This window comes from Phycodurus eques, chromosome 18, assembly GCF_024500275.1.
Source record: "Phycodurus eques isolate BA_2022a chromosome 18, UOR_Pequ_1.1, whole genome shotgun sequence".
Taxonomy (NCBI): domain Eukaryota; kingdom Metazoa; phylum Chordata; class Actinopteri; order Syngnathiformes; family Syngnathidae; genus Phycodurus; species Phycodurus eques.
In genome coordinates this window covers 6,281,934-6,307,177 of record NC_084542.1, presented here as the reverse complement: position 1 = coordinate 6,307,177, position 25,244 = coordinate 6,281,934, and the positions used below count along the sequence as shown (strand labels likewise).

Here is a 25,244-nt window from a genome sequence, read left to right as displayed (position 1 = left end):
CAAATGGATAACAGTATGGGTGTCGTGTCCCAGAAAGCACAGTTCAAGTCTAGATCAGAAATTTAACAACGGATCTGACAGGTTACGTGTGACAAAAGGACGTTATAGGAGATAAGACAGCGGCGTGATGACGTCACACACGTAAAGAGACGTGGCACGCTGACGTTCAAATGATGACCATCGCTCTTTGCCTTTCCCACAATCCTCTTTGATTTAGTGACAGGGCAGCAAGAAGTGTAGAGGAGCATACTTAATCACCTGGTAGGGACTGCAAGCATGGCCTCGAGTAATGGCGCGGTCGGCAAATGGGAGGTGGTGAAGAAGGGCAAGAAAAGTAGTAGCACGGGAGGTGGTAAAAGCTCGGCGGACAGGAGAGCTCTCGGAGAGTCCAATCTGCCATCCAGACGTAAGTGAACACGGCCCACTGCTCTCGTGGTTTCACAACCTCGACACAATTAGCTCCAATGGAAGTCCGGAGCTACTTGTGCAGTTTTGTACTACATTAGATTAGAACAACCAAAAGCTGTATATTGCACGTTAATTGTTATACTGTTACATACCCGCGCATGCTAGTTAGTCAGCTAGCTAGTTAGCTTAGCAATACGTTCTATCATCCATTCCATGTTGTTGTTCTACGTGAGCATTTTACTTTGCAACTAATAGTTGACTAAATGGCCGTGCCTTTATTTTGAAATGTATGGAAGAGTTGCTCCACGTCTAGACTCCGCAGTTAGCTTAGACGCGATGTGTCAACAAGAGGCAACGTCATCATTGCGAGACTGCAACTGGTAAGCATGAGTTTAGCCGTTAATTGCCTCTGCAAAACGTGTCCAGACGATTCTATTGGTGGTGTTTATCTTGGTGTTTTTTTTTTTTGTCACCAAACCTACACTAAACTACCTTGCGAATGATCGCCAACAGCTTACTCAACGGGTGGCGCACAAGGCAATAAATTGTAGTACTTTCTCTTCCAAACAGCAATTTTGTTCTGGACACATTTATTTGTTAATATAAAATTTTACCTCACTTTGACACCGACGTTGTCATTTAATCAATGAGACCAAAGTCTCATGGAAGTGTAGCTGAGTGAACCGCAATTCTAAGATGAGTTAACACTTCCATCTGTACATTTTCTACACTTTCCTACATGCTTATCCTCATTGGGATAATATGTCAGCTGGAGGCTGGAGCCTGTCCCAGTTGGACACCCTAGACTGGTCACCAACCAATAGCAGGGCACGCATAGACAAGTAATCATTCACAATCACACCAATGGACAATTTGGTCTTCAATAAACCTATCTTCATGTTTTAGCAGTGTGGCAGGAAGCATCCCTACCCGGGGAAAACCCACACAAGCACATTCAGCCAAGGGTATGTTCGGATATTCAATCGGACGCTCTCACTGCTCTGAGCGTGCAGTGTTTACAGAGGCAGAACGTGCTCCATTTTCTATCAATTTACTAACGTGTGTTGGCAGGGATAAGTCAGTGCGTCCGCCATATTGAATGTGTCAGTTCTGCCCGTAACCATCTTGTGATGTCTGCCGCTCCCGCTCCGGCCGCTCTGTCTCTTCAGTGAGAGCGGCTCTGCCACACTCTAACAAGACCCTGATTTTATGAACGTTCTGAAGCGTAGAGAGCGTGCTTGGTGTGAATTCCTGAATGTACCCCAAAAATTCCTAAATCCTCAGAACTGTTGGGCAGATGTGCTAACCACTATTTCATGCTGTCCAGAAAACACTTGTTTGAGGTTGTCAGTGCCTCAGTAGCTAGCCACTGATTGTCCCAAGCCTGGATAAAAAAAAATGGGTGTGTGTCAGCAAAGGCATCCGCTTTTAAAAACTGCCAGACAAATCATGCAAGTGACTTGGTGAAGCAATCCTTGCTTGAACAAGCCGAAAGTTGCAACAACACTTCACAGGGCCGTGCGGAGACTCTATGTAGTTGTGATTAATCAAATGGAGTCAGGCAAAACGTTACTAGTTCAATACGTTGGATTGGTGAAACAGTCACAAGCCATAATCAATACCTATAGCTAAAAATAACGAGTAGGAATGTAGCTAAATGTAACGGAGTAAAAGTAGTTACGTTTTCTCTTAACAAAAAGAGTCAAAAGTAAAAAGTTGCAGTACAGGTACTCTGACAAGTAAAAACTATTCAAAAAGTTCCATTCTCCAAACTGCTTATCCTTACTACTTGAGTAAATGTAACTGAATAAATGTTGCTTATATCCAGCTCTGGTCTTCAGTTCACACAGGAGTTTTTTTTTTTTTTTTTCCCCTACTGCAGTGACTCAACCCAAATTTGTACGCAAGTGAGAACACGTCAGTCTATCACAAAAGTGCGCTAAAGCAATAATATAGTCAGAATTAAAGTGAGTGTGTATGAAAACACTACATGGATAGGCCATAGATGAGTCAAGTGGGAAAAAAAAATATGTACAGTGGTAACTTAACTCTCCTTCTTTGTGCCTTGTGACGACGTATTCTTACGCTGCTCCATAAACTAGTTTATTACACAGCATTCATAACTTCAAAATGTCATATTTGTATTATCTTAAACTGAGGACTTACTGTATTGTCTACTGGTGGGAGAACGGCCAGCCATAATACTTTTAATGATCAAATATTAGCTTGTCTGTTTTATAAATTAGATGTATGCTATATACAGTGTATACTGTGTACAGTATGCATGAAGGCAGATGCTGCGTTTGCTATGTTCTTCGTTCCTAGTCTCCAGTATGAGCTTTGTTGTCGACTTCAGTCCAACCCAATACGATCTGTTGTTTGCATGATGTAATTTCTCTAGTTCCAGACGCCTTATCCTGCTGTTAGCTTCCTGATACCATTTAGTACAAGTTCAATAGAAGTAACATGTATTGTAAAAGTCAATTTTCAATCGGACAATCCCAATACAGTTGTGTACCCTCCCTGTAAACGTACTGTTCAACTTGTATTTCAACTCTTATTCCGCTCTCTTGTGTAGCTTCTTGCCTTTTGACATGCACTGTATGTTTTGTATAGACTGGATGGGAAAAAAGCACCAGTTCTAAGTTTGTTGCATCATTTTTACACACATCTTGCCATTTCCGCTTTTTTAGGCACACACACACACATCCAATATGAATTCAGGTTTCTAAGCAATATGTTGTAGATGAATGATTAGGGAACAACAGACGACACCTGTCAACACCAGCTCTCCAGATTGTGGGTGGAACCGTGTGCTGTGACACATGTATGGTTATGGTTACCCCCCTGTGAAGTCAGTATGTTGTCTGCATGATGTAGAGACCAGTAAAGTGCAAGTGCCACAGATAGAACAATGGAACCATCGTGTGGTTGTATATGAACTTAGAAAAATATCAAATTTCAGTATATTAATCCAACTGTGTTTTTTTTTTTCCATGTCTGATGTAAACCTGTTATTAAGGACACTTAAAGCAATGGGAATTTATGATTATCTGAGGTTGTTACTGACAGGAAATGTAGTTGAAGTGGCTGTTTAGAGTGTAACACTGTGGGAAATTATTGGAATGTTCTCTGGTCTTGCAGCATCAATATGTGTTGCAATTTAACCATCTTCTTACAACTTCAAATTATGCTGTTGCGACAGTGCCTGGTATGAATAAGCACCAGTAAGCTTGTAGCTCCCCTAATCCAGTGGTATTTAATATTTATAGACCAGCAGGGACACAACTCTTGTTGAAATGAGCATCTGGGCTAACACTACTTTTCAGTTATGTCCAGAGCTTGTACACACTTGCCAGCACCCGGTGTGACAACCGTAAATTACCATATTTCCTCAAATAGTGGCCATTTATCTAATTGATGACATGCTTCAATTAATCGCCAGGTGCGTCGTCCGCTTCTTGGACGGAGGTGCGGGGTCCAACCTGGATTTTTAAATTTAATTTAATTTATTTATTTGTGCCAGACAGGGCTTGCGCTTACCGTTGTCCATTGAGCAATTACAGTGGCACTATAATTTTTTTTTATTTTTTTGAGCTTCACAACTGTAGGGGGAGCCAAGGAGAGTGAGGGGAAAAACCCCTCCTTACCGTTACGCAAGTTGATTCTAATCTTAAACTTGTGTATAATTTGTCCTAAATAATACCAATTCATTACAAAATGTGTTATGACTGGAGAGGATTAGATCAGCACGGTGAGGGGAGGGAAGAAAAAGGGGCAGGGAATGCAACACTTACACTTAATTACAAAATACGGCAGTAGGACTAAGTGCTGTTGAGAATATTGACTGTGCTGTATGTTCAGAGATCCAATCATCACTGCCTTGTGTCCCTCAGAGGCCACAATTATGTCGCGCACTTTGTTTGAAGCCTTTGAGAAGATCTCAAATAAACAGAACAAAGAGCAGGTTCCGCCGCCAACTGAGCCTCAAAAAAAGAAGTCCTCTCCGACAAAACCATCCAAGAAGTTGTCCTCCGCCACTGAATCCACCCCTGCCACTCACAGGACTCTGGAAGAGGCCTTTAAAGCTGTGAGTAATCAAATTTTGCAGATATAATTTAGTCAGTTTTACTATTTAAAAATGATTTGGGCTGTCTCAGTATGGCCTTTTTTTTTTAATGTATTTTTTTTTTTTTTTAAAGCCCAATGTTTTTCTTTTTAAGTAGTCATTTGAACATACAGTAGAAGTTATCTTTAAGAATTTGTTAAAGCTTGGATGATGAATCTTTTTATGGCCCATTTTCATCTCATAAACCAGACAAAAGCTGGTGCACATGAAGCGCTATGAGGCACACTATCACATGTTGAATCCCAGTCTATCTTTTGCTCAATGGTTCTTTGTTAAATGTGTGATATTGATGTCTCCCTGTGTCTGTCGTCAGCTGAATGTTGCAGATCTGAAAGAACAGTTGGCTAAGAGTCAGGCGATGTTCCCCAAAAACCCATCGGTGTGGTCAAAAGACCTGGCAGGATACCTCAACTTCAAGCTGACGGCACCAGTTGCCGAGCCAACCCTCAGCAGCTATGCTCATGGTGTGTCCTTTTTGTACATGTCCACTTAAAGAAAATTGTTGCTTTTACTCAATAGCAGTAATAACATCCATTCATTTTCTATACTGCTTGTCCTCATTAAGGTTGGGGGTGAGCTGAAACCTATCCCAGTACACCTTGGATTGGTTGCCTGCCAATCCTAGGACATATAAAGACAGACAACCATTAGTCGTTGTAACAGTAGTTTAATAAATCAATGTCAAATTACACGCCTTCATTGATGATCACCCCCTACAACAACCACATTTCTTTTGCCATGATTCCTCACTTAACATAAAAAGCAACAACTGTCTATCTCATGTTTGTAATGTTTACAAAGCTGGGGGGAAAAACTTCTTGGATCACTTTTAAGAGGGTTCTCCCTTGGCCAATGCCCTCAGTTTGGTGGAAAACATCTTTTTTTTTTAATGAGCCTGCTGACATCCATCCACCCATCCATTTTCTGAGCCGCTTCTCCTCACGAGGGTTGCGGGCGTGCTGGAGCCTATCCCAGCTGTCATCGGGCAGGAGGCGGGGTACACCCTGAACCGGTTGCCAGCCAATCGCAGGGCACATACGAACAAACAACCATTCGCACTCACATTCACACCTACGGGCAATTTAGAGTCTCCAATTCATGCATGTTTTTGGGATGTGGGAGGAAACCGGAGTGCCCGGAGAAAACCCACACAGGCACGGGGAGAACATGCAAACTCCACACAGGCGGGGTCGGGGATTGAACCCCGGTCCTCAGAACTGTGAGGCTGACGCTCTAACCAGTCGGCCGCCCTGCTGACATATTGGCAATAAAAAAAAAAAATCCACCATGACTGCAGAGACTGTGTGGAGTTGCACATGCGGTGACAGTCTTTTCTCTCAATTTGTGTTGAAATGCATTTTTTTTCCTGACTTTGGTCCACAGACTACCCATACTGTCTTGTAAGCAAGGAGCTGAAGGCTGTTATCAAAGGCATTATTGGGAATTGCAGTGACGGCCTGCCAGATTTCTTTGACCACTGTCTTTACACCATGCTCCGAGAACTCGAGAGGCGCTCAGGTAGGGGATGTCATTCCAGCATTACACCATAGCCCATTATGTAACGCGCTGTCTTGGTCAATCCACAGTCAACGTGGAACGGCAAAATATTTGCACTATAGCAGCGATCGATCAAATGTAATAAAGAAGATAAACCATTGAATATCTGTTTTACAGTCCTTTGATACACAACTGAAACACTAGACACAAATGGAAAAAAAAATATTGACACTATATAGACATCGTCATCTATTAGGACCATTTCATCTTGACACCTTAGCGGCTTCTTGCCTTTATTTCCAGGGGAGCCACTACATGGATACAGAGTTTGCATTCAAGCAATCTTGCGAGACAAACCCAAACTGGCAACCCAGAACTTGCCTGAGGTGAGTCAGTGAGTGTTAAGCGAGGTCCACATGCACCAGTTGTTAACATGTAAAAAATTTTAAGTGTGAGAGACCCCACACGATGAGGAACAAATCTCCATGTGTGTGCTTACTGCTCTTCTAGTGTGTGGTTTGACGTGTAAGAGCCAACTTTATGCCACAAGGCATCCAGACTGCTGGAAAATACAAAGAAGAAAGAGTAGTAATAGAAGTTAGCTTATATGGTAACTTCATTGCCGTTCTCCTTGTCATTTTTACTGTGGTGAATGACTTGTGAGCCACTTATTACAAACACTCAACACAACAGCGCATGTTTTAGGTCACTTCCTAATTGGCTATCGTTCTGTTTCATGTCAGAATCATGTAGTTGGTAGCTCAGCAATTGGTAGCATGTGTTAACAACACATTAAGAATTGGCGATCAGAAATATTGAGCAGGTTTAACATTTGCGATTGTGACCCCTGACTGTTTTCCAGGCAGATCGGGGAGGGGGAAAAAATCACTCTTAGCACACCACAGGATAATCACTCAGGGTAATCTTGTCAGATATTTGCCCTATTATATTTGAACATATTTGGTCAAAATCACTGGTTTTTGATTAATTTAAAAAAAAAAAAAAAAAAAGCCTCTCACCTCAAGCGTCAATGCGTAACTGATTTTGTGAGCCCACTTGCGATGTGTCAGAATGATGAAAAGTCAGCTCTAAAGAATTATGATAGAATGTTTCTATTACTTTGATATGTTGAGAAAACTCACTCCTTCCTCCTCAGTATTTGGAGTTGCTGCGGTCGGTGCAGAATCATCCTATCAAGTGTTTGACCATCATGTGGACTCTGGGCCAAGCAGGTTATTATGACCTGAGCCAGGGACTAAGAGGTAATGCTCGACACCCACCTCACTTCTGTGTTTTATTTCTAGACATGATGTGTTTGTCAAAACCTTTAGTGCTGTGGACAGACTCGCCTCTCTCCTACTTAAGCAATACTAAACTAAAAACAGTGTTGGAGGTTATTGAAGCAAAGGTGCACTGCCATCCTGACTTGGTGCTCCGTATGGCCCAACATTTCTTGGGCCATAATATTTCTCTTATAACTAAAAAACAATCGTCGTTGGACTCAATCTGGAAAAAAACAACTAAGATTTTAAACTTTTTAATGGAATGCAATGTAACCTGTATGATTAAATTGGTACGAAACTCTCAGATCAGTAAATGTCTCTCATAAAGAGGGACCTCGCTTTACAAATGGCCCGGTTGAAAAAAACAGTTCAGTTTACAAACAAAATTTTTCTAAAGAAAAACTTGGACATGGAAGGGCGAGTTGTGCTTTTTCTCACGCTACATAAATATCATTGGCTCCATTTCATGCGTCATACTTGTCACACATTGGAGGTATCTTTGTTTTTGTTTTTTTTTTGTTCTAAATTAGGCCTTAGTATGGCTCCAAAGATACTGAAATACTCCTAGTGATAGTGATATTAAGAAGCCAAATCATATGACGAAAAAAGCCAAATCATATGAGGGGGGGAAAAAAAAGGACATCCAGTAATAGTAGTGCATGGTGTTCATGTTTGTAATCTCGATGCGCAGTTTGCTTAGACAAAATATGCAATCTGATTTATTGTAATAATAATAATTAATTCAATTTGTATAATGTGTTTCTCAGCACCAAAAAATGCTTATAGGTGCACACAAAAAGAAAACAAAACCAAAAAAAAATTATCTTCAGTGGGTGCAGCGCTGAGAGTGAAGTCGGGAGCCCTCAGCAGTACGAGAACTCGCTGTTGATGGGTTCATCTAGGTTTGGTGTACTGTTTCCCTGTAAATCCCCTTTCTTTTCTTGAATTTTAACATGCAGTCTTTCACTGCGCAACTAGACAGCCTTGTTTGCATTCACCATGGATACTGCTGGCCCAAAATGGCCACCACATCCTGCAATGCACTGCAGATTGCTTTAACTGCTTTATTTTGTATCTTTTTGAGAGGGGAGGTGAAAATAAACATCCGAAATGTTCTTGTATGTGATTAACTTGGATTTGATGTTTAACTTGCTGCCTAACACGTACTTGAACACTGGCAGCTAGATCTATTCCACACATCTCCACATAGATTTAATTGTAAATATTGCTCTGGGGCGGACTAATATGTGAGCGCATTGGCCTGCGGTTCCTCCCGTGCGCTCGGGAACTGCTTTGGATAAGCCACAGGAGTTGACGAGATGAGAAAAAACACTTCTGCCGCATCTGCTGTTAAGAAGTAATGGTACTTTTACTCCGTTACAATGATCTAAATGATGCTCGCTACTTTTATTTCTCAATTATTGCTTATTTATCAACTATTTCGTGCACGAGACAACGACTTCCGTATTGGGTGCTGTTTGCGCCAATCCAATTTAAAGCGCTAATGACGTTTTAGTACACCAATCAAAAAAGTTACATGACCTCACGCGACGTCTTCTATTGGGCTTCCCGGGCGTAGGTATTAACACTAGATAAGCCAGCCTGGCTGACTGCCGTGCCTACGTGGCCACCATGTTGGGAAGGTCGTCATTACTATGAAGGCAACGGCGCGCTACTCTTGTTTACATTTAGACAAACAAAAACAACAGCTGTCATGTATTGTATTATTTGTCTGGCACTGTCTGCCCAAACGAGCACATCTGCCTCACAGTCCTGAGGTCCGGGTTTCAAATCCCGGCCCCGCCTGTGTGGCATTTGCATATTCTCCCTGTGCCTGCGTGGGTTTTTCTCCGGGCACTCCGGTTTCCTCCCACATCCCAAAAACATGCATGGTAGGTTGATTGAAGACTCTAAATTGCCCGTAGGTGTGAATGTGTGCGCGAATGGTTTGTTTGTTTATATGTGCCTTGCGATTGGATGGCGACCAGTTCAGGGTGTACCCCACCTCTCGTCCGAAGATAGCTGGGATGGGCTCCAGCATGCCCGTGACCCTAGTGAGGATAAAGCGGTACAGAAAATTAATGGCTGGATGGACGGATGTCTGCCCAAACGTGGATATTGCAGCTATAAATTATAACTTTAGATAATACTGTGGATACACACACACACAGAGCAACATCAGAATTTGTACATTCACATTTTATTTTATTTTTTTTATTATTGTTCATGCTGTGATTAAAATAAAATCTGAAGTTACTCACTATTTACTCAGTACTTGAATAATTATTTCACAGTGTACATTTTACTCTTAAGTAATTTTTTGGAGGATTACTTTTACTTGAGTCACATTATTGTCAAGTAACAATCTTTGTCTACTCTACCCACCTCTGGAGCGGACATCCTCTATTGCTACGTTTAAGCAACATTTTTGCTCATCAGATCAGCCAGTGTCGTATTTCGTATTATGTGTGTCGTGATACATTTGTTGCACTGGTCTTTGGTATTTTCGCGTTGAGGTGCTGCGGGTTGTGGCGCTCGTTGTGGTCCCAGCAGAACTGCGAAACATGCATAACATTGGCGACTAGGCTGTATTGTCCGATAATTAGCATTTTATGCTGACCAACTTTGTCATAATTCGTGTACAGTATATTTAAATCCAAAAGATAAGTTTATTTTTAGCCTTGTCACGTGTCTTTTGACGTAGTACTGTAAATATCTGATAGCCAATAGTTATTTAAGAAAGAAAAATGTGGCGGTGTGGGACAGACGACACGTAATGCATGGATCAAACTACAAGACAAAATTGGTCTTTCGCGATTGCACTATGTCAGACTACTGCAATAAAATCTTGTATTCTGATACCACCTCATCCGGTCTTTTACAATCACTTGTCAACTCAAATGCGGCCGGATACACTCGTTACCACAGCCTCGACGACAACAATGGATCGCACATGTATTGTGTTGGTCAAAAAAAAAGAACCCATTCTCAGTTCCATTCTCTGCCTGCATTGCGCAACGGCACCAGTAACCAGCAGCGTCCAATTCTGGAACTAACACTTTGTCAACGGCAGTTTATGTCAGAAATGGAAACTATATTTGGACACATTGTTCAGTCTCGATGGTCCATTTTATCCGATATCCGTTATATTGGGGTACATTTTATCAGGTTTCCGCTGTAATTGTAATGGAGTAAATGTTGACGTGTTCCTACCCCCCTCTACCAAAAAGGCTATGTTGTTGCACATTAATTTGCTTCATATTTTTTTTCATAATAGTGTTGTTGTCACTTATTTCTGTATTGTACAATAGTTATTTTTAAACACACACGGATTAAAATAAGGTAAATGTAACAGTTCTGAGGCTGGAATCGATTAAGTGCATTTCCATTCATTTAAATTAAAAAATGAATGAAACATTACTTCAGTTCACTAACTGTTCGCAAACTAAGTCACGAAACAGATTAAATTTGTGAACAGAGGTTCCACTTCCATCATTCACTTCCAAGAACAAATGCCCCCCTTCCGCCTAAAGGCTCTACTTGGTGTACATTGTCGACTTTTGTGTTTCAGTGTGGCTTGGTATCATGCTTCCTGTCCTGGGTGTGAAGTCGCTGTCCTCATATGCCATTGCCTACCTGGAGAGGCTACTCCTGTAAGTGTACCTGACTATTACACACATTAAAAGCCCTGCCCTCCAAGTCTCTTTGTAATAGGGGTTGCACGACTTCAGATTTTTGAATGTTTGAATGTTATGAAAGTCAAGTTGACGTCAGCTAGTCGCTGATGAAGTTATTGTTATTTTTTCAGTACAATACTATAATTTTTAAAAATAGAGGGGAAGGGTTTCAAATAATCTGTATTCACAGAGAGAAGGGACAGCTCATTCACCGAATTTACAAAGAAAATATACCAGTGTAAAGTTCGGACACAGTTTCCCATTCATTAGCAATAGAAAGTGTGTCCCAACTTTTGACTGATAGTGTACATGTTAGATTAAAACACACTTGCTTGCTGTTGTGTGATGGTATTTCAGGCCAGATTTAAAAAAATAAATAAATAAATCCTCTCGCTCGTTGTACTAGCCGCGGGACAGCCAGATAACTTTCGCAAAAACTTGACCAAAAGGGAAACCTGTCCTCTTTCTTGGCCCACCACAGTAGCGGCGCTCTGCATGTTGTGAATTTGCGGTGTTTCTCCATCTCACCCTTGACCCTAATGTGGATAAGTGGTATTGAGGATGGATGGAAGTAATCACTGATCTCTTGGTGTCATTTTTTGCTGCAAGCAACTCTGCCTCCTTCTCAAGACAAAAACGTGATTTACGACTAGTCGACGTCAAGCTCGGTAGTGAAGTCAACTAGTCTGTACAACCCATACTTGGTAATGCATCATTTTAAAACAACATCCTTAAACAATGCTACAAAGCCTGACGGAAATATCCTGTTCCTCGTCAAATAACAACACTGATGATGTCATGTTCATGTGTTTTCTGTCTTCTCCCAGCCTCCATGCAAACCTGACAAAAGGATTTGGCATCATGGGACCTAAAGAGTTCTTTCCTTTACTGGATTTTGCCTTCATGCCCAAGAATGCCCTGTCTCCAGGGTAATGTCAGCCAATGAAAAATGTTTTAAGCTGTTCTTAAAAGTTTTTATAACATATCTGTGCATGTTAAAAGCATGCACATATGTTCAAATACCGCAACGATCAAGTATTATAGGACACTTTGCAAATCCTGTTTCTTGTCTCGCCGTATACTCCACCCCATGTTTTGGCATGATTGTGTTTCAGACAGAGTAGTCGGTCCGCCGCTTGAAAGTGGCTGTTGATTTCCATCCAACCAAGCTGATCATGTCATGGGAAGAGAAAGTGTGTCTGTGTGTGTGCGCGTGTGGTGGTGTTTATGAACACTTAAATTGCAGAACGGCTGGCTCACAGACACATTTTTAGAAATAGGCTGAGAAGAAAAGGTTTGCATTCTCATTTTAATTGTAATGCTTAATGGTTGGCCAGTCACTCCAGAGACCCAACTGTTTGTGTGTACGCTATTCAAAAGTGAATTTCCCATAATTTGTCCCCTTTGATATGAATTTGATTTTAAGATGCAACATTTACATTTGGGGTGTGCATTCAGTCTGCAGAAGCAGCTGAGGCGCCTTTACCCTCGTCTAAAGGCCTTAGCATTTGGAGCCAAACCTGAGAGCACCTTACACGCGTACCTGCCATCGTTTCTGTCCAGAGCCACACCACACTGTCCGGAAGACATGAAGAAAGAGGTAATGTGAAAACCTTTCAGTTCTCTGCGGTGATGCTGTTACACGAAATACAACATGCCGAACATTCACACTGTCTCCCTATGTTTCTTTCAGTTGCTCAGCAGTATGACACAGTGTTTGTGTATGGATGTTCAGAGTTTAGGTGTGTGGAGGCAGCTCTACACCAAACATTTAGCTCAGTCCAGGTGTGTTTTACACACGCACACATTCACGCTTTGTGTCTTGATTTTTAAAATGCAGAACTAAAAATGCTTATGCTCATATTTTTCTCCTTAGTCTGCTGCTGAACCATTTATTGGGCTGCTGGAATACCCTGCCACCAAAGGTATAAAAAAAGTAAAAATGTGTATGAAAAATGGGGTTCAATATTTTTTTTTTAGTTTTTATTATTTTGGCTTGCCATATTGTACGAAGCAGCCAGGACCAGGTGTGTTTTTGTTGTTAGCCTAGCACTATGTTGGATTACGTTCCATTTCTGGTTCCATGGTCATCATCCTTATGTGGTGATTTGAAGTTTTGTCAGTTTTGATGAAGGTGCAAGAGATGTCATTCATCATAACAGTGGTTTCCTGCGACCTACAGGGTCTCTTCGGTTTGTGACGGTACCAGCATACGTTTCGAGGTAACGAACGAGTTCGCGCAGGAGTGGAAAATTATGTTGTCATGTGGCACAAGAAAACACACACAGTTTCTGTCATACTTAGTTTTTCTTTTCAGCAAATTGTTTTAGATTTATGGCCAAGTAATGTCTTACATAAGAATATTTCCTGTAATTATGACTTTACCACTGCGTGAGCGGCGACAAGTGATAGATTACAATGCGTTCCGACTTGCATACTCGTCTGCAATATGTCGTTGCTGTAGGAACGACGTCGTAAACCAAGGACGCAATGTTTTTTTTGTTGTTGTTGTTGTTTAGACGTTGTGACCCAAGGGGCGTTCGACTTTGTAATGTAGCTTGTGAAGCCGTAACTCTCTCTCGGATCATCTTGTTTTGACCTCCACTTTCCTTTTGGAATTAACAAAGACTCATCTTGTTTTTCCTGTTCAGCTGAGGAAGAGTCTTGAAGACACGATTCAATCTTTCAAAGTGACCAATGACGAGATGAAAGAAAGCAACCAGTCTCAGGACCTTAACGACTGCAATAATTTGTGTCAGGTTGGTCCCATGTTCAAGTCCAAAAGTCCTGTTCTTTTGCCCACAATAACATGAAGACCAAATGATGTAATTCAGTTTGTATTTGGAGGTATGACTTTTTTCACCCCCCAGTCTCTCCACGTGAAGATGCGTGGACATGGTTTCCCCTGGTCTAAGCTGCTGTTGGTCCTGTTGGTGTTTGCCGCTGGTTTTATTGCTCAGGACATCCGATCTCACAGCTCCTTCACGGGTATGACAAGTTTTTTCCCTGTGTACATTTAAGCAGATACATGTGTCATTTGGGTTTTTAATGGCCTTATCGATGGTGTGTTGCAGATTCAGCCACAGCCAGACATCTTCACAGCTCTGGTGTAATGGCCGTGTCTCAGCAAGCGTGGAGGAAAATCACCGTCTACTCTAATCAGGGCTTCAGGTACCACCCCAGACACTCTAGCAACGTGACATGAAGTCTGTCTCTGGATATTTTTAGGCTTTGTTCAATTGGAGCGATGAAATCTGTAGACGTTACTGTTATCTGTGTGTTTAGCTGGCTGAAGACAAACACACCATATTATTACTCTGAGAGTGTGCGGGCCTTTGGACCACTGATAGATCAAGGGCTGGAGAAAACCAAAACGGCAGCCATCTTTATCTCTGAAAAAAGCAATCACATCATCGTATGGGTCAAAGAAAACAGCCCGCTGCTCATAGAATGGGTAAGGTGTCTTCTTATGGCGTTACATCTCATTTCCTTCAGTAGATGAATTTTAAAAAAGTGCAACTCTTATATAATACATATTTGTTCAACAGGTAAATACTCATAAGGCCAATTCCTACCTAATTAAATAATAATCTAAAAACATTGTCTCTATATAAGAAATACAATCATGTAATATTTGGCACTATACCTGGAATCATGTACTGAATCTATATAACAAACATAGCACACAACGTTTTGTGTTTGGTCAATTATTTCTCAGTTGTAAGAGTGCCTCTTGGGGATTAATCTTACCTGTTGAGAAGCCTATTCATTTCCCTTTTAAATGGTGCTGCAATTGTAAGAAACATGCATTTGTTGGATGAGCAGCAAAGCGGCGTATGTGGGTGGTGCCCAGGAAAATTTGCCAAATATTTTTTGCCCAATGGCAAACATCTTATTTTGCTTTTGCCATTGACTCTTGTTTTGCGCTTTTGCTGGTGTCCGCAACACGTGCACCTGAACCTGAACATGTGGAGGAGCGTTATGCTAAACGATGAGTCAAGATTCTACCGCCGGCATTTGGATCATGAATGCGGGGAACGCTATGCTGCACGGATAGAATAACATCTTTTGGTGTTGGCTGTGTGTGTGTTCTGCACTGGAAAAACAAGGCTTGTCATCACTGGAGACAATTTCAGTGCAGAGCGCTATTGAGATGAGATTCTGCAGCCGGTGGTAATCCATTATCTCCGTAGTCTGGGACTGAACTGTAGCCTCCAAGATAACAATGCTATATCCATTCCAATGAATACTTGTGGGATCGCCAACAAACAAAAATGTCACAAAAAGTGGATACATTAATTCCTGTATGTACTTCCTGCCATCTAATAGAAGATCATTCATTTGTTCTGTCTGTCACTATGCCTCACTGGCATAAATAGATGAACAAAGATACATTTATTGTAAATATAATTTTTTGGAGCAATTAAATACACAAGTATATACAGTAAATGAACAGGTCATTTAAATAGACACATTGCTCCATCTTGTGATCGGTTATGGTTTTTTTAAAACTCTGATCGGTTCCAAAAATCCTGATCGTGTAAAGCCTAATTTATACTGAGACCTCAGATTGTTATACTGGCAATTTAACAAGGCTTTAACAAGGCTCTTGTTTCTTCAAACTTCAATCATACAATGCACCCAAACAAGTCTGGCAACAGCAAAATAAGCTCTTTTTTCATTGGCAGAGAAGATTTGGCAAATTTTTCATGGGCACAACTCACACACAGCTCTGCTGTTCATCCCACACGGGCATTTTCTGTAAATGTGGCACCATTTAATAGGGTAGCAAACAGGCTTTCTAAATATTGCCAAGAAGCTGTTGAAACAAAGAACTAATCTACCCAACACACATTTCCTTATTTTTTGTCCCGTTTACTCGAGTTTCACTGTTTGAATTGAACTAGAGAAATAAAATGATTCCCAAATATTCAAATTTGAGTTGCACCTGTACTTTATATTGGTCCACTGTAGTTTGCTTGTTTCATTGTGAGTCCACGTTTGCCTGACTTCACTTATTTATTGACAGGATAGATGTGCTTTTGGAATAACTTTTGCTAAAATCAAATACTAAAATATAAAATGAAAACACAGTAGAAAACCCTATTTGATATGCAATTAAATATAACAAAAGTGCATGTGTGTACAGTTAAACGGCAAAGTTAATCGACTAAGCTCAACTTAATGTGGCCCTGTTATGATGATTGAGCACTTGTCTTGAGCCTTATCATTGGTACACTTCCATTCTCATGTCACAGTGAGAGGCAGGACATTGAAGCGTATCTTTCCTTTGATAAAATGTCCTCGTGTACTTGTAGCCCAGTGCAGATTTCTCACTAAAAAGTAAAACCACAACAGTTTGCATGATGGTGGATATTTTAGAGCCAGAGGTGGCCCGAAATATGCAGGGGAAAAAAGCGAGTTAATGTAAAAAATATTTTTGGTGTGCAGGTGAAGACAAACACTCCCGACAGTGTCTACGATGTTTTGGCTTATCTGAAATCGCTGCTGCTCTTCCTCCACCAAAACTACATCTTGCCAGCATTGATATTTTTAATTGAGCTATTACAACAAGTGTGGACCAACCTTCAGGACTCCTGCAAGTCAGTACCTTCTTCATTATTACTAACCTTTATTGGTACCTAAGCACAAGACTGAAGAAGTAAATTTGATATATTTTTTTTAATACTTGCCACAGTGGTGAAGTGTCTGTTTCGTGTCTGAGAGGTCACGCATTGTCCTTCACCAACTCAACATGGCAGCTGCTCCAACATACGACGTCTGCCATCACGACGTGGGCTCAGGAGCTGCTGACTCAAGCGTAAAAATACAACAGACACATGTAAAGCGCACACACACTCACAATAGTCAAATACACAAGGCGACCCAGTCTGAGGTTGCCTGTTCCTCTCTTAGTCTTATTGGATACTGTTGGGTCAAATAACTAACTCTTCTGTTGGTTTTGACAAAAAAAAATTATCAAGCTCACAGTGTGGTGAGTGCTTTTTTTTTTTTTTTTTTTTTTTTTTTTTTTCTTTCTTTCTTTCGCTCTATCAATCCTTTTTCACTGCTGGATGCAGACACAGATTGAGTTTTCTACTGTATAGGTCATTTTATGTAAACTTGGAGATGATTTATGAATGACTTTTATTTAAATTGGAAAAGTGTTGTATGAAAACTGGCAAAGTGTTTAGAAATGACCAAAAATCTTTTCTTACCTGATCACATTCTTATTCAAATGTAGAAATTTAAATTGCTTTCAGTGTGTGTGTGTGTGTGTGTGTGTGTGTGTGTGTGTGTGTGTGTGTGTTGGGCCTGTGTAAAGCAGTCATCAGTCTTGGGGAAAGTCGACTCACTAGCTCACAAACCCAAAGTGCCCCCCCAAAAACATCATCTGTTGGGACCCACTGTTGCTGTTAAATAGCTACAGGCAGGGTGGTCCATTGTGTCACGTCAGTCCAGAAAGTTCTCAAGGAGATACAACCTGCTGTTGACACATTGTTTTGTTTGTATTGATTTATAGCCCCCCCCCCCCCCCCCCCCCCACCCAGCACTGTCATCATCACTCAAAATTGATGGCTGATTTCTTTTTTTTTTTGTCCGGGTATGTGCCCACACAGACACTTATTACATTGATTTTGATGGTGTAAAAGCCCTGACCAGTGTTCTCAGCCACACAGTAGTGTAACAATGTCGCCCTCTACTTTAAAACGTTTCACACTAAGATGATCTTCTTAATTGTCTCTGTGAAAGACATTTGGATGGATGTGATCAATTTATGTCAATAAATGAGTAGTAATAAAGACTTCATTTCACATAAGTTGTGTGTTTCCTGCAAATAGGTTTTTGATTAAATGTGTGCCATTTGTGGAGCTGAGGTAATCTAGCATTATGGGATAGTGAGGCAACGCAATCATGTAATGGCTTTCCATGAAGTGTTAGAAACCCAGAGGTGGCAAAAGTACTACTTGGTAGTACAAAATTTGAATTACTTTTTTAATGGCAATTCTATGCACTACTTTTTTTGGTATGTTGGCAGAACAGGAAAAAAATGTCTGCTCACACCTGACAAGCTAAAAATGCAGTATTTGCTAATTATAATTGAAACAACAATACACTGAACCTGTTCCGCCCGCCCCAGATTAGGTTTTGAACACCTGGCACTGGTGGGTTTTAAGGCTTTTATTGGCAGAAGCTTGTCTTATGATTTTTAGATGCAAATTTTTGTAGCCAACATCATCAAACAATGCTCTTAAATAAGGCCATATGTGGCCAATATCTTGCTTCGCCAAATGTGTCGCCATTGTAGTAATTGCTCCCTACTTCACATTCCTCCATGTCCCTGCTGTTGCTATTCATTCCACCTAATAAGACCCAAATATCTCAACCGCGGTGGACTTTTACCTCGTCTTTTTTTTTTAAATGTTGTCATCATTCGTGGATCTTAAAAAGGCAGAGATGTCAAAGGTACTGGTATTTATTACTTGAGTAAAAGTACTGATACTTGGGGGGGGGGGAACAACTGGTAAAAGTACTGAAGCTACTCCCTTAAGTAAAAGTGCACGCTTAAAAGAGTATTTTGACATTTTCCAACACAGAACTAAAATACATAGTGACATTTTTGTATCTCTCCAGATGATTGACACGCTTTCTCTTGGGGGCCACAATGGACAAAACAAACAAAAATAAAAAAATAATAAAAAAGCTAGTTTTGTTTCACTTATTTGCCTACTACCAAACAGGGAGGGGTTACAATTTTGTTTTAGCAGTGGGTAAATGTATGTGTTGGAATTCATGCTTTAAGGTGACAATTTACTGCCAGCGAGCCAGACTTCAACAAGCTAGCTTTCTACAAAACAAACGTGGCTCATTCATTACTGATGAAAGGTTATTCCCAGTTCGCCTCCTTGTTGTGATTGTGCCACGTGTATGCAACCGTACGCAGCACAATGTGCAGGCATCTTTGTTATTTTGGTTTCCGCAAACATGGGATACGTTCAGAAATCCAATCTGACAGCCTGCTCCATTTTCTATGAATTTAGAGACGAGCGTGTTGGCCTTTGGCACGGATACGTCAGTGCGTCCGCCATATTGGATGTGTCAGTTCTGGCTGTAAACATATCGTCCACACTCCCGGAGTGAGGCGCTCTGAATAACCGAACGTTCCGGAGTGTAAAGAGGGTGCTTGGAGTGAATTTCCGTACGCACCCCAAGATATTCTCTTTTTTTCTGCGTTCTGCTTTTTGCGTCCTGTCGTCGCTAACTTTAGGTTTTAAAACTAACCAACTCATTTTTAAAATGTAACTGGTAGAATGTACAGATATTTGTATTTACATAGTAAGGAGAAAAAGTGAAAAGTCGCCAGAGTACATTACTTCGCACCTCTATAAAAAAAAAAAAAAAAAAAAGTAACAAGTCTAATGAAGGAGTAGAAAATACAGATATCTGATTCCTAAGTACAAATGTAAAATCTGTTTAAGTACATACGTCCTACCACTATCCGTTTCTGAGGCGTTATTAGGTTTCCCACATAATTTGTAGGCAGGACACGCCCCCCTGCAACATGATTGGGTCCTGCGTCGCGGGAAGGGCAGCTACGCAGACGTAACAAGATGACCATCCCAAACGTGTCACATTTGTACGAAATAAAGACAAAGAAGTTTTGTTATGGTTCGGTTGCGGGCTAGGGTTTGGTCTTAAGGCGGTTTAGGATTAACGACGCTACACTAAGTCACATATTTTCCCGTCTGGCAGCAGTAAGGGCGTGTTCTGTAGGGATACAAGAGCCAATCATTGCAGTGGCGCGTGTCCTGGAGCCAGTAATATTGGAGCTGGTTGTGTCCTGCCTAGAAACTATGTGGGAATCATAGTAACGCGTTTCTGGGGATTTCAATAATACATTTGATTCATTACCAGCATTTCGGCAGACATAATTTCACTTTTCACTAATGAGTGACAAAACACATGACTGAATAGTGTTCCAAAAATACATCTATTTAAACCATAATTGCACCAAAAATAATGGAGGATGCGGGCATCGATCCCGCTACCTCTCGCATGCTAAGCGAGCGCTCTACCATTTGAGCTAATCCCCCTACAAGTCATCCTATTAAGTGTTTCCATAACTATACACCGATCGGGTTTAATCCTGAAAATCATTTACACTGATCATGAAATAAATGGGGGATTAGCTCAAATGGTAGAGCGCTCGCTTAGCATGCGAGAGGTAGCGGGATCGATGCCCGCATCCTCCAAAGCTTTTTGCTAGATTGAACTATGACATTAGCTTTTACATTCGTCATCTAAACATATAAACTTTGCGGTTTGCTCCAGCGCAAAACGTGTAATATACGTGCTGAGTGGAGCCATATCACAGTGGTTAGACTACTACACTACACTAACTACATAAATATTTGATGGATTAGCACCTACACGAGACCTACATTCGCAACATGCTGGTCTTTTGGTGACTTGGAGAGCTTAAAAAAAAAAAAAAGTCAGCAGCTTCTCAAGCTGGGGTGTCAAACTCAAATTCACGGTGGGCCAAAATTAAAAATTGGGACAACGTCTTGGGCCACACTCAATATTTAATGCAAAATCACTGCGATGTGCATATTTCCCTTTTCTGCAGAAATGTAGCGTTAAAGTTTATCATATGACAACAAACTTACATTTTGCTTAAACACTGAATCTGGAAAAAACAAACTTTCATATTTTAAACATGAGAAATCAAATTTGCGAAAAAAGACGTCAGTGGTATTTGTTTGTTGTTTTGTATTTAAATAGATAACATTAATTCTTCTGTCTCTCCATCTTCTATTATCTCCAAATACCTTTATGATGTAAATCTTTTTTCAAAGGCCAACAACAAAACAACCCAAAAAATAAGAATGTCCTTCAATAAAAATGCAAACTTCAAACTACAGTTCCTGCCTTGGAGTTGATAAAGGGCATTAAAAAAAAAAAAAAAAACATTAATTAAATTATCTTAATGACTCTTGCCCAGACATCTGGATTTTGGCCTGTTTTACTGCTGCTTCTCCTCTCTTCCCCCTTCCTCTTGATGATGGAGGTGAGGCTATGTTTCCTTTGGGCCCCTGCCAGACCAACAGGGGCCCGCCGAATGTCCAGGGCCCCTGGACTCTTGTACACTTTCTCCCCCTGTTCAACGCCCCTGAATGTGGCTATAACACAAAAACAACTAAATCAAATACTGTTTCTAATTTTTGAAGAAAAGTGTCGTGACCTCAGAGTCAATCTCTTACTCACTTACCCACGCCTTCCAGGAGAGAAAATAGGAGTTAAATATTGCCAACTAGAGCACGTCAATACGTGGATAACAGAATACACTTCACTTCACCCAAACGCTCTCTGTTCTTCTCAGCTGCTGATAATACAATTGCACTCGTCTCCAGCAGCGCTGTGATGATTGCTATGTAATTGTTGACGTCAACACCTACTGCGTACCTTGGTGATCGGCCAGTTGATGGAAATAGAGATTGTCACTGGCGACGTCAATGTACATACAGGTTCATTATTGAACTCCATGTGCAGTGATAAAACGGAGGCCCGCTGACGTCTAGTTGTAGTACACATCCGTACCACAAGTGGCCGCTACACGGTCACATACTGAAATGTACTTTTTTCCCCTCATTCCATAAAATGTCAAATTAACTAACAGGTTGCAAAGTTACTTACACTCTGTACTTAAACACACTATATTGCTAAACGTATTCGCTCACCTGCCATGACTCAGATATGAATTTAAGTAACATTTAATCCATAGGGTTTCATTCGACGATGCACCCTCTGCAATTATAACATCTTAAACTTTTCCGGTGACGAGTCTTCATATCGACAGGAAGCGGAGCGGCTGGAGCTGTGGTGCGGCCGACACAACCTGGAGCTGAACACGCTCAAGACTGTTGTGATGATCGTGGACTTCAGGAGGCATCGTCCGCCAGAGCTGCACCTCACGCTGTCCAGCTGCCTTGTGTCAACCGTCGAGACCTTCAAGTTCCTGGGAATTACAGTTTCTCAGGACCTGAAGTGGGTCACCAACATCAACTCCATCCTAAACAAGGCCCGGCAGAGGATGTACTTCCTGCGGCTTCTGAGGAAGCACGGCCTGCCACAAGAGCTGCTGAGGCAGTTTTACACAGCGGTCATCGAATCAGTCCTGTGTTCTTCTATCACAGTCTGGTTTGGTGCTGCTACAAAAAAGGACAAACTCCGACTGCAACGGACAATCAAAACTGCTGAAAGGATTGTCGGTACCCCCCTACCCACCATTGAGGACTTGCACGCTGCCAGAACTAAGACAAGAGCGTGCAAAATCCTCTCGGACCCTCCGCATTCCGGCTCCTTCCCTCAGGTAGGCGCTACCGATCAATGCAAACTAGAACTTTTTTTTGTCTTGGGTTTGTTGTCACATTTCTGTGGGGCCAATTATGTATTACTCGTGCAATCACTGTAGTAGTCTCGCCACGCTGTACCATTTGCATATCTGTTGTCGACCAATACTGGCCACTCATGCCAGAGTAGCATCTGCTCCACTTGCACACTGACTGAGGAGTATCTGCAACATTTGCACAATCAACATTGTCCCAGATTATCGTACTACTCATCACTTTAAACTGCGTACATTCCTTGAAGTCTCTGCGCCCTTTGCACAACGGTCACCGCACCGGACTATTGCGAGTCAATTAGTCATTCAAACTGCTCTAAGTGCTAGAGGACTCTGCATCTTTTTGCACCATTGTAAAAAAAATAAAAATAAAAATCTAAAAAATAAATAAATTATAAATTGTACCGGCATTACCAGATTACTAACAACCTTTTATTGGTCAGCGACTGCTTTTGTCAATGTCTTTATGTCTCCAAAGTGTTCTCTGTCAATTGACTGTCTGTTGTCGCACTAGAGCGGCTCCAACTACCGGAGACAAATTCCTTGTGTGTTTTTTGGACATACTTGGCAAAATAAAGATGATTCTGATTCTGATTCTGATTCTGGAAAGGCTTGCCACAAGGCTTATGAATGTGTTTATGGGAATGTATGAACATTTTTCCAGAAGAACATTTGTGAGGTCACACACCGATGTTGGACGAGAAGGCCTGGCTCTCACTCTCCGCTCTAATTCGTCCAAAAGTGTTGAGGTCAGGATTGCGCAGGCCGGTCAAGTTCACCCACATCAGACTCTCTCATCTGTGTCTTTATGGACCTTGATTAGTGCACTGATTCACAGTCATGTTAGAACAGGAAGTGGCCATTTCCAAAATGTCCAAAATATTAGCCCTTGAGCTCCGGTGAAAGGAACTCCGAATGTTTCAGCATACCAAGAGATTTTGGACAGACAAACAGCTCGGGGATTACCCCTTCCTGTTCCAACATGTCTTTCCACCAGTTCACCAAGCAAGCGAAATAAAGACATGGATGAGAGAATTTGGTATGGATGAACTTGACTGGTCTGCATAGTTCAGTCCTGCGCTCAATCCGATAAAACACCTCGGGGTTGATTTTGAGTGGACAGTGACCCAGGCCTTCTCGTCCAACATCAGTGTGTGACCTCACTAATATGCTCCTGGACGAATGGGCAAAAATTCCCATAAACGTACTCCTAAACCTTTGTTGAAAGCCTTCCCACAAGCGTTGAAGCTGTTATAGCTGCAAAGGGTAGACCAACATCATATTAAGCCAAATGGATTTTGAATGGGGCGCCACGGTGGACGACTGGTTAGCACATCTGCCTCACAGTTCTGAGGACCGGCTTTCAAATCCGCCTGTGTGGAGTTTGCATGTTCTCCCCGTGCCTGCGTGGGTTTTCTCCGGGCACTCCGGTCTCTTCCCACACCCCAAAAACATGCACGGTAGGTTCATTGAAGACTCTGAATTGCCCGTAGGTGTGAATGTGTATGCGAATGGTTCTTTGTTAATATGTGCCCTGCGATTGGCTGGCGACCAGTTCAGGGTGTACCCCACCTCTCGCCCGAAGATAGCTGGGATGGGCTCCAGCATGCCTCGAGATCAGCGGGAGGCATAAATCCCTTATTATTATTACTACACTGATTTTATTCCAGCCGCTGATGGTGTAGTGGTACACTCGCCTGACTTTGATGCAGGCAGCATGGGTTCAGTTCTCACTCAGTGAAGGTGTGAATGTGAGTGTCCGTGTCTATATGTGCACTGCGACTGACTGGCGACCACCTCAGGGTGTAGTCCGCCTTTCGCCCGAAGTCAGGATAGCTGGGATAGGCTTCAGCGCCCTGCGACTCTCACCAGGATAAGCGGTGTTGAAAATGGATGGATGATTTTAATCCCCAAACTCAAATCAGCTTAGCGCAACTTTATTTTTATAGAGCACTTCAAAAACAACCACAGCTCCATACAAACTGCTGTACATTATATAAGAATACAAGATAAAACACATTTAATCATAGGGGCATATAGATTAATAGCAATGTTAAAACAATAAAAACAATACAACACTAAAACAGTGCAGAAATCTCATGCTGAGTTGAAAGCCAAATCGTAAAAATGGGTTTTAAGCGGAGCTATAAAAATGGACAGTGAAGGGGCTTGCCTAATATTTAGGGAGAGGTTATTCCACAGAGATGGACCGGCAATGAAAAAAACGTTTCGTCCTCGGCACCTCCAGGAGCCTGTGGTCAGCTGACAGGAGTGTAAGGGTGGAGCGCCTGAGAGAAGTAAGGCGGGGTGAGACCATTTAAAGATTTAAAAACAAATACAATTATCTTAAAATGGACTCAGTGCCAGTGCTCAGAAAGCCAGCGGATTACAGTTACATGCTCCCTCCTACGGGCTCCAGTTAGGAGGCGAGCAGCGGCATTCTGAGCCAACTGGAGACGTTTGAGGGAGAACTGGCTGACTCCAAAATAAAGTGCATTACAGTAATCCATTAAAATCACATTTTCACTCTTTTGTGTATGTTGTGCTGCATGCAGCTCTGGAAATCAATTAGGAGACCACAGCAAAACTATCTCACTTTTTGCTATTCATAAGTGCAGTAAATGTTTGAGTAAAATGAGCATTTTTATTTCATTCTGTGTGACAGCATAACTCCCAAATCCCAAATACGGTTGTGTTATTTAGAGCACTTATTTGCAGAAAATGAAAATTGGTCAAAATACCTAAAAAGGTCAATTGCAGGGGTCACCAACCTTTTTTTTTTTTTTTTTTTTTTTTTTTTTTTTAAAGTGAGAGCTCCCTCTTGGGTCCTGATTAATGCGAAG

At 41.5% G+C, this 25,244-nt stretch overlaps 1 protein-coding gene and 2 non-coding genes across 3 annotated transcripts; 2 read left to right on the top strand and 1 right to left on the bottom strand.

Moving 5' to 3' along the window:
• The first annotated feature begins 155 nt into the window (after positions 1-155).
• On the top strand, positions 156-17,814 carry tmem214 (transmembrane protein 214). Its single transcript, XM_061704548.1, has 17 exons — positions 156-406; positions 4,305-4,498; positions 4,851-5,001; positions 5,921-6,055; positions 6,338-6,420; positions 7,191-7,296; positions 10,889-10,970; positions 11,822-11,923; positions 12,453-12,594; positions 12,688-12,779; positions 12,871-12,919; positions 13,646-13,753; positions 13,865-13,982; positions 14,069-14,165; positions 14,280-14,448; positions 16,446-16,597; positions 16,693-17,814. The coding sequence occupies exons 1-17, from the start codon at positions 277-279 to the stop codon at positions 16,817-16,819; spliced, it is 2,037 nt and encodes a 678-aa protein (XP_061560532.1). The 5' UTR covers positions 156-276; the 3' UTR covers positions 16,820-17,814.
• A 2,202-nt stretch (positions 17,815-20,016) lies between these two features.
• Positions 20,017-20,089, bottom strand: trnaa-agc (transfer RNA alanine (anticodon AGC)). The gene has a single exon. It is a non-coding gene; the product is annotated as a tRNA-Ala (tRNA).
• An 86-nt stretch (positions 20,090-20,175) lies between these two features.
• Positions 20,176-20,248, top strand: trnaa-agc (transfer RNA alanine (anticodon AGC)). The gene has a single exon. It is a non-coding gene; the product is annotated as a tRNA-Ala (tRNA).
• Positions 20,249-25,244: the final 4,996 nt, after the last annotated feature.